At 42.8% G+C, this 13,323-nt stretch overlaps 1 protein-coding gene across 2 annotated transcripts; it reads right to left on the reverse strand.

The window, feature by feature from the left end:
• Nucleotides 1–257: 257 nt before the first annotated feature.
• Nucleotides 258–12,761, reverse strand: LOC118367296 (progranulin-like). 2 transcript variants are annotated; one of them, XM_035750617.2, is made up of 15 exons: nucleotides 12,553–12,761; nucleotides 12,294–12,353; nucleotides 11,123–11,263; nucleotides 10,837–10,974; nucleotides 10,541–10,654; nucleotides 7,804–7,939; nucleotides 7,481–7,590; nucleotides 6,836–6,965; nucleotides 5,214–5,311; nucleotides 4,691–4,942; nucleotides 4,139–4,375; nucleotides 3,559–3,828; nucleotides 2,579–2,812; nucleotides 2,191–2,448; nucleotides 258–1,806 (listed from the first exon to the last, which is right to left on the reverse strand). In XM_035750617.2, exons 2-15 carry the CDS (start codon nucleotides 12,294–12,296, stop codon nucleotides 1,657–1,659), a joined length of 2,271 nt encoding a protein of 756 aa, XP_035606510.1. In that variant the 5' UTR covers nucleotides 12,297–12,353; nucleotides 12,553–12,761; the 3' UTR covers nucleotides 258–1,656. The 2 variants fall into 2 exon arrangements, with proteins under 2 accessions (XP_035606510.1, XP_035606518.1); XM_035750625.2 differs by having other exon boundaries at nucleotides 7,481–7,587; nucleotides 12,553–12,760.
• Between the last annotated feature and the right edge of the window lie 562 nt (nucleotides 12,762–13,323).

The raw sequence follows: 13,323 nt of genomic DNA on the forward strand, positions 1-13,323 counted from the left end.
ATGTGCCCTTGAGCAAGGCACTTAACCCTAATTGCTCCTGTAAGTCACTCTGGATAAAGGCATCTGCTAAAGGACTAAAATGCAGTTGTCCTACAGTACAGCTCAGGAAATATGACGTCTAAATTCAAGCACACAAATGTAAAGAATGTCAGATAATCCATTCACACATGAATGACTGGAAAAGGACTAGTCCCCAATGGAGTTATATATAGTACAACATAACAATAATTTTAAAAAACACAAATAAACTAGGCATGTCAGTTAAGAACAAACTTTTATTTACAATGACGGCCTACACCGGCCAAACCCGGACGACACTGGGCCAAATGTGCACCGCCCTACAATGCCACAAATACACCCAAAATGGTTGTTTTTCAAACGAAAACGATGAAATATATTAAAGATATTTCACCTCAGTTTGCATACACTTAGTGATGTAAATTCACCCCCTCTTCAATGTCCTTTAGAAGGAATTTATTTTTTTAATTAAAAATAAATAAGAACAGAATGTTTGGTGTAGATTTGTGTACATTTTGATATCAACTAACATTGTGCAAAACAATCATACATAATTCCTATGAACTAGACGTACTATGAAATAGGGACGTCTATCACTTTTGTAAAAGCACCACAAATTTCATGAGGAAATCATTTAACTGGGGTTTACCAGTAATTCCTATACTGAAAATCAAAAAAGGCACAACCATAGAATTAGGAATTAGAATAATTTAATAATATCTCTATGGGCACAATCCTGTTTAAATAAAGTTATTTATGATCATTTGTATTGATCACAATAGTGATCAACAATAAGTATTATGACATCAAGATAAAATGACTAATTAAAAAGTTTTGCTTTAAATAAATTGTATGCAACTGATTGTAATGTATTCCAACTATATGATTATAAAGATGTACATAGATCGATCGATGGAAATTACACATTTAAGAAAATGTCTATGACTTGATGGGTTTGAGTGACAGCATTCTAAGTTTAAAATGACAGAAAACTGTCAGAGGTTGGACCATCCATCTCGATCCTCACTTCACAGAAAGTAAAGAACCAGCAGCCAAAACATACATAAAATCGCAAAAAATGTTTAAATTACATTAACACTGTCGGATGATCAATGGCTATATAAGTACTTCCAGGCAATAAACTAACAGTCACTTACTAATGCTAGGTTGTGCCCTGCATCAACGAAACATGAAAATCAGCTTCCTTATACTATGTAGCTGTGTTCTTAAGAGTTTGGTATAGAAATACATTTTTGATGCGTCTCAAAGCAGTTCCAACAAGAGGCTATAATACATTCATGTTTCTCATATGCATAGAGAAAATGGCATGATCTGGGGCAGTAGTAACTAAACGTAAATCTAAAAGACATTAAGGATAAACGGAGAAGCTAGCTACATAAAAAAAATAAAAACACTTCTGGATGTACATTGGGTGGAGATGCTGAATTTTCAAACATTTCTATTTCCTGGTTCTACCCCAAATAAAAATCAGGTCAAAAAAAAGAAAAGAGGATGGATAGAAAAATACAAAATCTTCAGTCCCTTGTCCATAAGGTCGTGTTCCTCCTATGGCATGTTCTGCAGGTAGGTAAGTGTGCTGGAGGGAGGAACATCAGATCAATGCTGCTCCTGATTGGCTCAGAGTCCAAAAGGAACAAAGTCTCTCTTTTTGTTGTGAGTGAAGAAAATATCCCAGGTCAACTCAGTCTGCTGGGAGCAGCCTCCCTGCCCTAGGTTGCATGTGTATCCCATGGGGCAGCAGTGCTTGGCGTCTGCACAGCATACTGCCTGTGAAGAGAAAGCGAGTTTAAAGGAGTAGTTCAAGATTTTTCAACTTGATGTTAGATGGTTCCTCACCCTGAAAGTAGTCTATGGGTCGGGAGAAACTGTAATCCATGGTAGGTTCTCTTTAAACAACCACCACAAACGTCAGCATATTTTATCCACAACAAGCTAACAATCAATGGAAGTGATGGGGGCTTGTAAGCATGTTGTTTTTGTATTTTTATGCATTTACCGCCCACATATTGGAGGCCTATTCACTTGAATTGACGGGCATGTTACCGCCTAAATGGGCAGAACGTTGTATAAAAAGTTGAATGGCACTTTACGGTCAAAATCCAAAGTTACATATGTCAAGTTAATATTCAAAGAAGCCATGTCGCTCGCTACCTTTGGTTCGGGGCAGCAGGACCATTCTGTGGGGGAGGTCTTGCAGCATGTCTGCAGTTTGGGACAGCTGTACTCTCCAGCACCGTCACACTTCACATCTATCCCCGCCTCCGCTGCTCTCTGCTGGGACTCTGACACCTTTGTCTGGGGAATTGTATGGGGGAGAACACCCTCTACCGGTTTCTCACAGGTCCCAGTCTGCATGTTGCAGCTGTAGCCCTGTGGGCAGCAGTGCTCGTGGTCGGTACAGCAAACAGCCTGTGGATAGAGGGAAATAAAGAGAGATAGAAAAAGAAAGAGAGAGAAGGAAGGAAAGTGTCCCAATTATACAAAGTGTGTGTACTATATAAATCCAACCCATTATCACAGAAAGTCAATAGAGACGCACCTTGACCAGAGGACAGCAGCCCCATTCTTCTGTGGACAGCTTACAGCAGGTGGTCCTAGAGGCACAGCTGCTCTTGTTGTCACACTTGACGTCTTTCAACATGGCTCCCACAGTCAGGGCCTTCTCCTTGCGGTACCAGGGGATGGTCAGGCGGCCCTTAGTGCAGCAGGTCTTTTGGTCGTCACAGCTGTAGCCGCTGGGGCAGCAGTGGTCTCCGTCGGCACAGCACACCGCCTGGGGAGGAGAAGAACCTTACACTGAGGTTACACAGAGATTACTACCGTATAATCACCATTTTACCACATCATTTCAAATAAAACTTTGTCACATGTGCCGAATACAAGTGTAGACCTTAGCATGAAATGCTTATTTACAAGCCCGTAACCAAAAGTGCAGTTCAAAAAAAGAGTTAAGAAAATATTTACCAAATAAACAAAAGTTAAAAATGATAAAAAGTAACAATAAAATAACAACGAGGCTATTTATAGGGGGTAGCGGTACTGAGTCAATGGGTACAGGTTAGTTGAGGTCATTTGTACATGTAGGTAGGGGTGAAGTGACTATGCATAGATAATAAAGTGAGTAGCAGCAGTGTAAAAACAAATGGGGGGGGGTCAATGTAAATAGTCCAGTGATCATTTGATTAATTGTTCAGCAGTCTTATGGCTTGGTAGTAAAAGCTGTTAAGGAGCATTTTGGTCCTAGACTTGGCGCTCCGGTACCGCTTGCCGTGCGGTAGCAGAGAAAACAGGTCATCAATCAGGTGACTTGGCCCCAGTGATGTACTGGGCCGTACGCCCCACAAGGAGTAAAGATGAGTGAGTAACCCCAAATACTATTTTCATAACTTCAACTATGTGGTAATTTTCTGTTATGTAAAATAACGACAACTTCCAATTGCCTTGTTCATCATAAATAATAATATTTTGAAAAGGTTGCCGAGGTTGCCACAGGTAAAGGATCCATAGTAAACTCCTTACCTTGGGTAAGGGGCAGCACCCCCACTTGCCAGCCTTTTTCACGAAGCAGCAGGTGGTATCTTTGGGGCAGCTGGTGTGGGGGTCACACATGTTCCTGACTGGGTGGACGGAGGGGGCACTGGCCTGGGGAAGCCCTCTGTGCAGTGGCAGACCTGGCAGCTTGGGGACCCAGGGCAGGCTGAGGAGCCCGGGCTTGTCACAGGTCTGTTCGGCCACGTTACATGTGTAGCCTTTAGGGCAGCAGTGCTCGTGGTCATCGCAGCACACCGCCTAAGGGGCAACAATAACATTATTGCAATGCGGAACTTCTACTTAAGAGCACCTTGTTTTGTAACCACAACAAATCTGCGCCGGTATTCATAAAGAGTAGGCATGTTGAGACACTATGAATATTGGCCCTAATCTACAGTATCTAGTATCTTAAAGTGAGAAAACATAAGATATGGCAGCTTAGGACACTTCTGTAACACACACCCTGGGCCCGAAGTCGAAAAACAACGTTTCTCCAGAATTATACACAAGTCTTCAATTCTTCTCAGTCTCTATGAAGGGAGTCATTGAATGGGAAAGTTAAACTCACATGAGGTAGAGGACAGCATGCCGACTGTCCCGAGTTCTGCCTGCAGCAGGTGGTGCCCCTGGGGCACATGGTCTGTTCGTCACACTTCTCAGTGGCCAGTGGTGTCTGGGTGGCAAGGGCTGGCACCTTGGCGACCCACGGCATGGTGAAGCCTGAGGGATCATCACAGGTACTGGCCTCCAGGTTACACACGGTGCCGTGGGGGCAGCAGTGGAGGTGGTCGTTGCAACACATCGCCTGAAGGACACAGAACGCACAGGCTTGTTATCACTGAGATAAGTTAGGCTAAAACGCGATGCTTATTTGCCTCTAATTTAATGAAATTACTTACTGAGATGACTGGAATAAAAAGACTACTCATGTACAGGGACAGTTGTGGTTTTCAATTATTAGAGTCGAGAAAATTCAATTTCATGTCTAGTTACTTCCAGAGTAGAATTTAACATTGACATCATTCAAATCAGATTCAACCTAAGGCAAAGTTGCCTAAAGGTTAGACCCTTAACTTAGCAAGGAACAAGTCAATGGGGGTATATGTGGAAATGGCCGTACATTGGGCAGGGGGCAGCAGGCCCAGTTTCCCGTGGTGGTCTCGCAGCACGTGGATTGGCCTGGACACGATGTGGACTCGTCACATTTGCTGTTGGGCAGCGGCTTCTCCTCCGACACGTAGCTGAAGGTGGGCACCTTGTCCAGCATGGGAACCAGGGCAGAGCCCGAGGAAGGGTCATCACACGTACTCTCTGCCAGGTTACAGATGGTCCCGTGGGGGCAGCAGTGGAGATGGTCATCACAACACACAGCCTATGGGGGAGCTCAAAGGAATCAGTGTGGGGTTCGCTGGTTCAGAAGAGTCCACAGTTTATATAGTGTTTCTGTTCGCATATCTTTAACGTTACAAGACAAATTTAACACCACCGACCGTAAAAGAATGGCAACACTTGCAACATGAATAAAGGGAATTACGCAAGATTTCATAATCACGCGAGTCTCAAGGGCTGAGCTCTACTGTCAAGTGTGATAGGAATTATAACGGACTGACTCTCTCACACACATACACACACACACACAGTACCTTGGGCAGGGGGCAGCAGACCCATTCTCCATCTAGTGATTTACAGCACGTACTCCCATCAGCACAGGCCACAGAGTCGTTGCAGGGCACAGCATTGACTGGAGGACACAGACCTTCACATGTTAACGTATGGATTTGACACCTCTGGCGAGATGCAGAATAACAACAGATCTGCCCAAATATAAACTTTCATTCCATTGGTCACTATGCAGCCGTCTATCTTGAATAGCCCGACTTTGATAGTCGGTTGCAAATTGATGTTAACATCACGTGCTAATGTTTGATTGATTGTGTTACGTTACAGCCTGTTGGATCGTTGTCCTGTTGGAAGGTGAACCTTTGCCCCAGTCTGAGGTCCTGAGCAGGTTTCCAGCAAGGATATCTCTGTACTTTGCTCCGTTCATCTTTCCCTCGATCCTGACTAATCTCCCAGTCCCTGCCACTGAAAAACATCCCCACGGCATGATGCTGCCACCACCACCACGCCACACCGTAGGGATGGTGCCAGGTTTCCTCCAGACGTGACGCTTGGCTTTCAGGCAAACGAGTTCAATCTTGATTTCATCAGTCCAGAGAATCTTGTCTCTCATGGTCTGCGTCCTTTAGATGCCTTTTGGCAAACTCCAAGCGGGCTGTCATGTGCCTTTTACTTAGGAGTGGCTTCCGTCCGGCCACTCTACCATAAAGGCCTGATTGGTGGAGTGCTGCGGAGATGGCTGTCCTTTTGGAAGGTTCTCCCATCTGAACAGAGCAACTCTGAAGCTCTGTCAGAGTGACTATCAGGTTCTTGGTCACCTCCCTGACTAAGGCCGTTCTCCCCTGATTGCTCAGTTTGGCCGGGCGGCCGGCTCTAGGAAGAGTCTTGGTGGTTCCAAACTTCTTCCTTTTAAAAAATGATGCCACTGTGTTCTTGGGGACCTTCAACGCTGCATAGTACCCTTCCCCAGATCTGTGCCGACACAATCCTGTCTCGGAGCTCTATGGACAATTCCTTCGTCCTAATGGCTTCATTTTTGCTCTGACATGCACTGTCAACAGTGAGACCTGTTGCTTGGGTGCCTTTCAAAATCATGTCCAATCAATTGAATTTACCACAGGTGGACTTCAATCAAGTTGTAGAAACATCAAGGACGATCAATGGAAACAGGATGCACCGGAGCTCAATATAGAGTCTCATAATTTTTTTTATTTTACCTTTATTTATCTAGGCAAGTCAGTTAAGAACAAATTCAGCTCAGGTATTCGAACTTGCAACCTTTCGGTTGCTAGTCCAACGCTCTAACCACTAGGCTACCCTGCCGCCACTAACAAAGGGTCTGAATAATTATGTAAATAACGTATTTCTGTTTGTAATTTGTATTAAATTTGCCCCCAAAAACTAAAAACCTATTTTCGCTTTTACATTATGGGTTATTATTGTGTGTAGATTGACGAGGATTTTTTATTTAATCAATTTTAGAATGCTGTAACGTAACAAAATGTGGAAAAAGTGAAGGGGTCTGAATATTTTCCAAATGCACTGTAACCACTCATTCCACTGGAAAGTTACACGCTTACACTACAAACTCAATTAGTAACATCCCAGTAGCCAGGGATTAGGGTGAGAAGTGGTGGTGCCTCACCATCGTTGGGGATTGCAGGGATCTTCTTGGCCAATGGAGTCTGTGTATTGGGAGAAGTGCAAATCTCATGCTCCAGGTCACAGGTTGTGTTGCCAGGGCAACAGTGGAGTTTGTCAAAACAGCACACAGCCTGTACAGAACACATGATTTAAGACAGTACATCAGTTTTTAAAAGTTCAATCTCTACATCTCCCTTTAGCTTCACTTTCCTCACATTGAAACACTTTTTCTTAGACTAAGACATATGTGACTGACAGTTACTACACATCCGCCTGTGTGTAACACACATTGTGCAACACACAGCTGAACAAAATGGCTTAAGATTGTGTGACCCAGGATCTACTATGAATTATAAACTGGGTGGTTTGAGCTCTGAATGCTGATTGGCTGACAGCCATCGTATATCAGAACATTTATTTCTACTGCTCTAATTACATTCGTAACCAGTTTATACTAACATTACGGCACTTTGGGGGTTTGTGGTATATCGCCAATATACCAAGGCTAAGGGCTGTATCCAGACACTCAGCGTTGCGTCGTGCGTAAGAACGAGCCTTAGCTGTGGTATATTACCATATAATATTACCATATACCACACCTGCTCATGCCTTATTGTTTAAATGACCCAGCACCAGCTCCACTCACCTCAGGGTAGGGGCAGCAGCCAAAGTCTCCACTGGCCAGCAGGCAACATGTGGTTCCGTCTGGGCACAAGCTCTTACCACCTGGGCAGGTCACTGCTCGTCCAACAGCTACTGAGACACCAGGAAGAGAACTGTGTTGTGTTCATTGGGCACCAAATTGAAGAAAACAGAAAAAGGAAGGGACTGTGGACTTTTCCCATTAAGAAACAAAATATTGATTTTTACGTTTTCCTTTGTGTGCCCTAATGAACACAACCCTGGAACATAATTCAAAAACAACTTCCTGGTGATCTTGTAGTTTATTTCAGTCTGTCCCTTCAGTACCTGACTGCCTCTTTCTTGAAGGTACTTTCTCCCTCATTGGGAACGTGTCTAGGGTGGGCGACACACACTTGGAGTGGGCTAGGTCACATTTGGTGCTCTCTGGACAGCAGTGCATCTTGTCCTCACAGCACACCGCCTTGAGAGAGAAGACAAGGTTTAGAATTAGTTCAGGTGGGCATTCACGCTTCAGCAAACAAAGGAAAGGAGCTTAACAATTACAAAAAGGGCTTGCCCTCACATCAAATTACTTCCAATAATATAATAATAATATAATAATATATGCCATTTAGCTGACGCTTTTATCCAAAGCGACTTACAGTCATGTGTGCATACATTCTATGTATGGGTGGTCCCGGGAATCGAACCCACTACCCTGGCGTTACAAGCGCCATGCTCTACCAACTGAGCCACAGAAGGACCATAGGCTGGCAGTTTCCACCAACAGATTCGGGGTACCCCGATGTGAGCTGCATTCACGATGTGAGCTGCATATGTGAATGTATTATGGTACACTGGAACGAGACCTTCATTTATATTTATATTTATATATATATATAAAAATATATATTTATTTATATTTATATATATAAATATATATAAATATAAATATAAATATAAATATATATATATATATATATCAATATAAATATAAATAAATAAATAAATAAATAAATATATTTTTTTATTTTATTTTTTTATTTTATTTTAATTTGTAACCCTTTTTCTCCCCAATTTCGTGGTACCCAATTGTTGTAGTAGCTACTATCTTGTCTCATCGCTACAATTCCCGTACGGGCTCGGGAGAGACAAAGGTTGAAAGTCATGCGTCCTCCGATACACAACCCAACCAAGCCGCACTGCTTCTTAACACAGCGCGCATCCAACCCGGAAGCCAGCTGCACCAATGTGTCGGAGGAAACACTGTGCACCTGGCAACCTTGGTTAGCGCGCACTGCGCCCGGCCCGCCACAGGAGTCACTGGTGCGCGATGAGACAAGGACATCCCTACCGACCAATCCCTCCCTAACCCGGACGATGCTAGGCCAATTGTGCGTCGCCCCACGGACCTCCCGGTCGCGGCCGGTTACGACAACGAGACCTTAATTTAACCCATATTTTCAGAGCGTCGCCCTTTGGAAAAGATACATAGACGACATCCTACTGGTATGGAGCAGTACTGATGTTCTCCTTAATTTCTTATATTAACTTATCTGACCTCAATTTCAAATTTACAGCAGAGAGAAGAAGTCGGTAGAAAATAGACTTCTTGGATCTTACAATTCACAAAAATAAAGAAAACAAGTTGGAGTTTGCTTCTTGGGGGAGATGGTAGAGTAGGAATAAACTTTTACATGTAACCAGTAACCATCCGGTACACCTTAAGTGGAACATAACGGTGGGTCAATTCCTAAGACTCCTACATAACTGTAGTAAAGACATAGATTTCGAGCACAAAGCTAATGATATGCGCACCAGGTTCCTGCAACGCGTGTATGATAAGAGTGTCGTTGAACAGACAAATACCCATGCTAGAGAGACTGAAAGTCAAAGCCCATTGACTGGCACTAATTAAAACAAGAACAACACAGCCCCACATGTGGGTATGGAGTACAGACTATGTGCGGGTCACATCAAACCCATTGTATTGAAACACTGGAACATCCTCAAAAAGTGATCCAGGGCTTGGGCCCCTCTCTCAGGCGAACCCATTCCAGGGTGCCCTGCCTCAGAAACGTGGGGGCAAGTTGACATAGGGTCACAAAACTGTGAACCGCTATATAAAAATTTGAAATAAAATTGTAGGAAAGTATTTTGAAATACAAAACACCATTCTCTGAAGCATCTTGCTCCAAATGACATGATGATTTTTTCCCCAAGACCTTCAACTACATATGACTAAATACTCAAAAGTAATTCAAATACCTATTTCAAATACATGAAGCTAAAAGAAATAGGCCAACTGCCCATCTCTGTGTATATGCACACCCAAGTCAACTCAAATACACTTGCCAACTGGCACAAGCACGGTTTCAAAGTATTAATACCCTAGGCTGAAGTAGCATTTTGCTCCCTATTCTGGAGTGTTAACCATTACAATCAAATATTTACCAGCAAAATTCAGAGACCAAGGGAGTATTTCACAAGGCAAGGGTCAGTGTGCGCACATTTGCAAATACTATATAAAAAGGAAGTAAAAAAACATTACATTTTCACGTATTGTAACCAGCTCCATGCTTCTGATTAGTGAAAAACCCCTCCAGCCATCAAGGGGACTAGCTTCATTAACTATGTCTCATCTGCTGCATAGTAGTCAGGTCAAGTCACTTTCTAAACAAAGGCTTACTCTGTTAATAGCTGAAGCCAAGCTTACCATTTTATTATCATGCTCAAGAAGACCAGAGGAACTTAGAATGTGCAGATGAATCAATTATTTCAATAAATGTCCCTGTGGTATTTTAGTGCGCAGTGTTGACAGTTGCAGAATCAACTGAAACATTGTTTCAACACATTACAGTGGTTGTTCCAGGTGTATATTGTACGACCACAGGAAGAAAGAATGGTCCTGAGGCAGCAGTTAAACGCAAGGAGCCTCATTTTGACAGCAATCAAACATGCAAAACACTACGGTATTATTCACCTACAGATTTTTGATCAACGCAATTTTATACTCTCAAAATGTCACCCAATGAGAACTTCCAAATATGGAATAGGCCTTATGGAAAAGTATGTAACGTACCTTGGCCAGGGGACAGCAGCCCCAGGAACCACCTGGGAGTTCACAGCAGGTAGTGTCGTCTGGACACTCCGCCTCGCCGTCGGGACAAATGACTGCCTTCACTCCCTCCAGCATCTAAAGGAGTGAAAGGCAACGCATATCAAATGAGCGAGTTTGAAATATGTGTTACATTTATTCAGGCAACAAAGTTAATTACCATGAATGAATAGGCTTGATAAAATGAAGACAAAACAGACACAATAGATTATAATAGACAGAGATACACAGATATATGGATATGGTTGTATTTCCTTTACCAGGGGGCCGATTAGGCGTTTGGCAGGAACTCTTCTGACCCACGGCAGAGAGACGGTTTTATTAAGGCACTTGGAGTGCACTAAATCACACGCTGTCCCCTCATAACAGCAATGCAGGTGGTCCGAGCAGCACTCCGCCTGGAGACGGGATTTAAAACAGCGTCATGTTTCACACTATGGGTACGATTCAAAGCAGGGTCTGCTGGACCATCAATATGTCCTGCAGTAACCTCATTTCATCAAGCAATCACACAAACAAACTTTAGACCAGAGACTAGTCACTTACATTCGGTAGTGGACAGCAGCCATATCCACCGCTGGGTGTCTTGCAACAGGTGTTCCCCTCTGCACACATCCCACCGTCGGGACAAATCAGGGCTGAGGTCAGGCCTAGCAGAGCCAGACACGCCACCCCTATCTGCACAGTCTGAGGAGAGATGAAGAAAACATTTACATTACATTTACATTTAAGTCATTTAGCAGACGCTCTTATCCAGAGCGACTTACAAATTGGTGCATACACCTTATGACATCCAGTGGAACAGCCACTTTACAATAGTGCATCTAAATCTTTTTAGGGGGGTGAGAAGGATTACTTACCCTATCCTAGGTATTCTGAGACTGTGTGCTTGTGTGTGTTTGAGATATGTTTCTTCATTTGTTTGATGATGCTATGTCAATAGGTGGGTGGTGGTGAATAACGGTTGAGCACAGGGTGATCAATGTTTCAGCTGTAAGCCTACTGGGTTCACCCACATTAGGAATGCAGAAGTCTGTGCTTAACTCCATACATTTGCTCTGAGGTTCATGTCCTTTCTAGGCAAATATATGTGTGTGCTGGATCACACTAGAACATTTAAACTACAATATTTAAGTCTTTATCTACACAAAACCGCAATAGATAGTATGTCATCTGGGGACTTATGAACCTGAAATGGACTACTTCACTCACTCACTCTAGCCTAGTCAGCCATTTCGAGAAACATGATTGCCAAAATGTTATCAGAATGGACTTTTAGCACATCCAACTCATTCCAAATAAGTACTGTAGCTTGCTAACTAACTAAGCTACAATACTTATTTAATACTATGGTGCTCAAAGCGGGGTCTGCTGGACCGTCAATATGTCCTGCAGTAACCTCATTTAATCAAGAAATCACACATATGACATATTACCTCGACTAACCGGTGCCCCCCGCACATTGACTCTGTACCGGTAACACCCCCCTGTATATAGTCTCGCTATTGTTATTTTACTGCAGCTATTTAATTACTTGTTAAATGTATTTGTTCTTATTATTATTTTTTTCATTTAAACGTAATTGTTGATTAGGGGCTCGTAAGTAAGCATTTCACCTGTTATATTCGGCGCACGTGAATAATAAAACATTTAATTTTAATACTACTACAATGCTTTTAATTTAGTCTCAACAAAGTGTTAGAGGGGAATATCTTACCATTGCCAGAGAGTCTGAGAAGAGGGCTTATGGGGGAATATTGTCATATAAATTAGCCTTCTAAAAGATGAAAGAAAACAAGAGTAACATTACGCCATTATCAGACGATCACAACAACAATGAATGACAGCGCTGACAGTTGTCGCTAGCGAACGTTAGATAGCTGGCAGTGGCTAGTAGCATATTAGCTCGCAAGTTAAGCAAACTCAATTGGTCAGGCGTGACACCCGACAAAAAAAGTATGAAATGTGTTATCTACCTTCGTGTGCGATGTACAAGTTCAGACTTGTTAAATTATCATTCATTCGAAGCGACGTTGGGAGTATTTTGCGATCTGGGGTGACTTCGGCTTTTTTCTGAAAACAAGATACGCGCACCGTGTGACCATGGGCCTGGTTCCAAATCGTTATCCGTCGTCCTGCTGGGGAGCGAGGCGACGCAGCAACCAACGTTGACTGTGTCATCGACTGACAAATGGCTACGACATATGATGTGGTTAGCTGATAGTTAAAATACCTATCCAGGCGTTGTAAGATCTGTTAGGCGTCAGCAACGTCAAAGTATCGGAACCGCCCATTAACTGTCATATTTTTCTCTCAAAGTTGGAGAACCTGTAGCACTGACTTCTCAGCAAGGAACTACATCAATATAATACATTATTGTTAAATGTATTTGTCAATACTGTAACTAACCAAGCGTTGATAAAACCGTACCAAATTGGTACAGGAATAACACAGATAGAACAAAGGGACACGTTTCACCACATGTATAAATCAGAAGCATCAGTTTGGGATGTCCATTCCCCTCCAAATATAGTGAGGAGAGGAAGCCCAGTGACTGGCAGTGGGAGAGTTTGGAGTGAGATGGAACTGGGACGACATTCTACAGATTTAATGTGTTATGACTTTTTAACCTCTGTCATATTGTGGATTCAGAGCTATCTATCTAATAGAAAACAGAAGGTTTTATTTTATGGAAGCTTATCTAATGTTAAACATGTCAAGTGTGGTGTATCGCAGGACAGCTATCT

Source organism: Oncorhynchus keta, chromosome 3 (genome assembly GCF_023373465.1).
Source record: "Oncorhynchus keta strain PuntledgeMale-10-30-2019 chromosome 3, Oket_V2, whole genome shotgun sequence".
NCBI classification, from domain to species: Eukaryota; Metazoa; Chordata; class Actinopteri; order Salmoniformes; family Salmonidae; genus Oncorhynchus; species Oncorhynchus keta.

What these genes read in the sequence shown, in the direction of transcription:
- LOC118367296 (XM_035750617.2), bottom strand. An exon ending in AACGCCTAATCGGCCCCCTG is followed by an intron (nt 10,655 to 10,836) that starts GTAAAGGAAATA and finishes TCACTCCTTTAG; the next exon opens with ATGCTGGAGGGAGTGAAGGC. An exon ending in TCTGCTGCCCCCTGCCCAAG is followed by an intron (nt 4,943 to 5,213) that starts GTACTGTGTGTG and finishes GCTCCCCCATAG; the next exon opens with GCTGTGTGTTGTGATGACCA.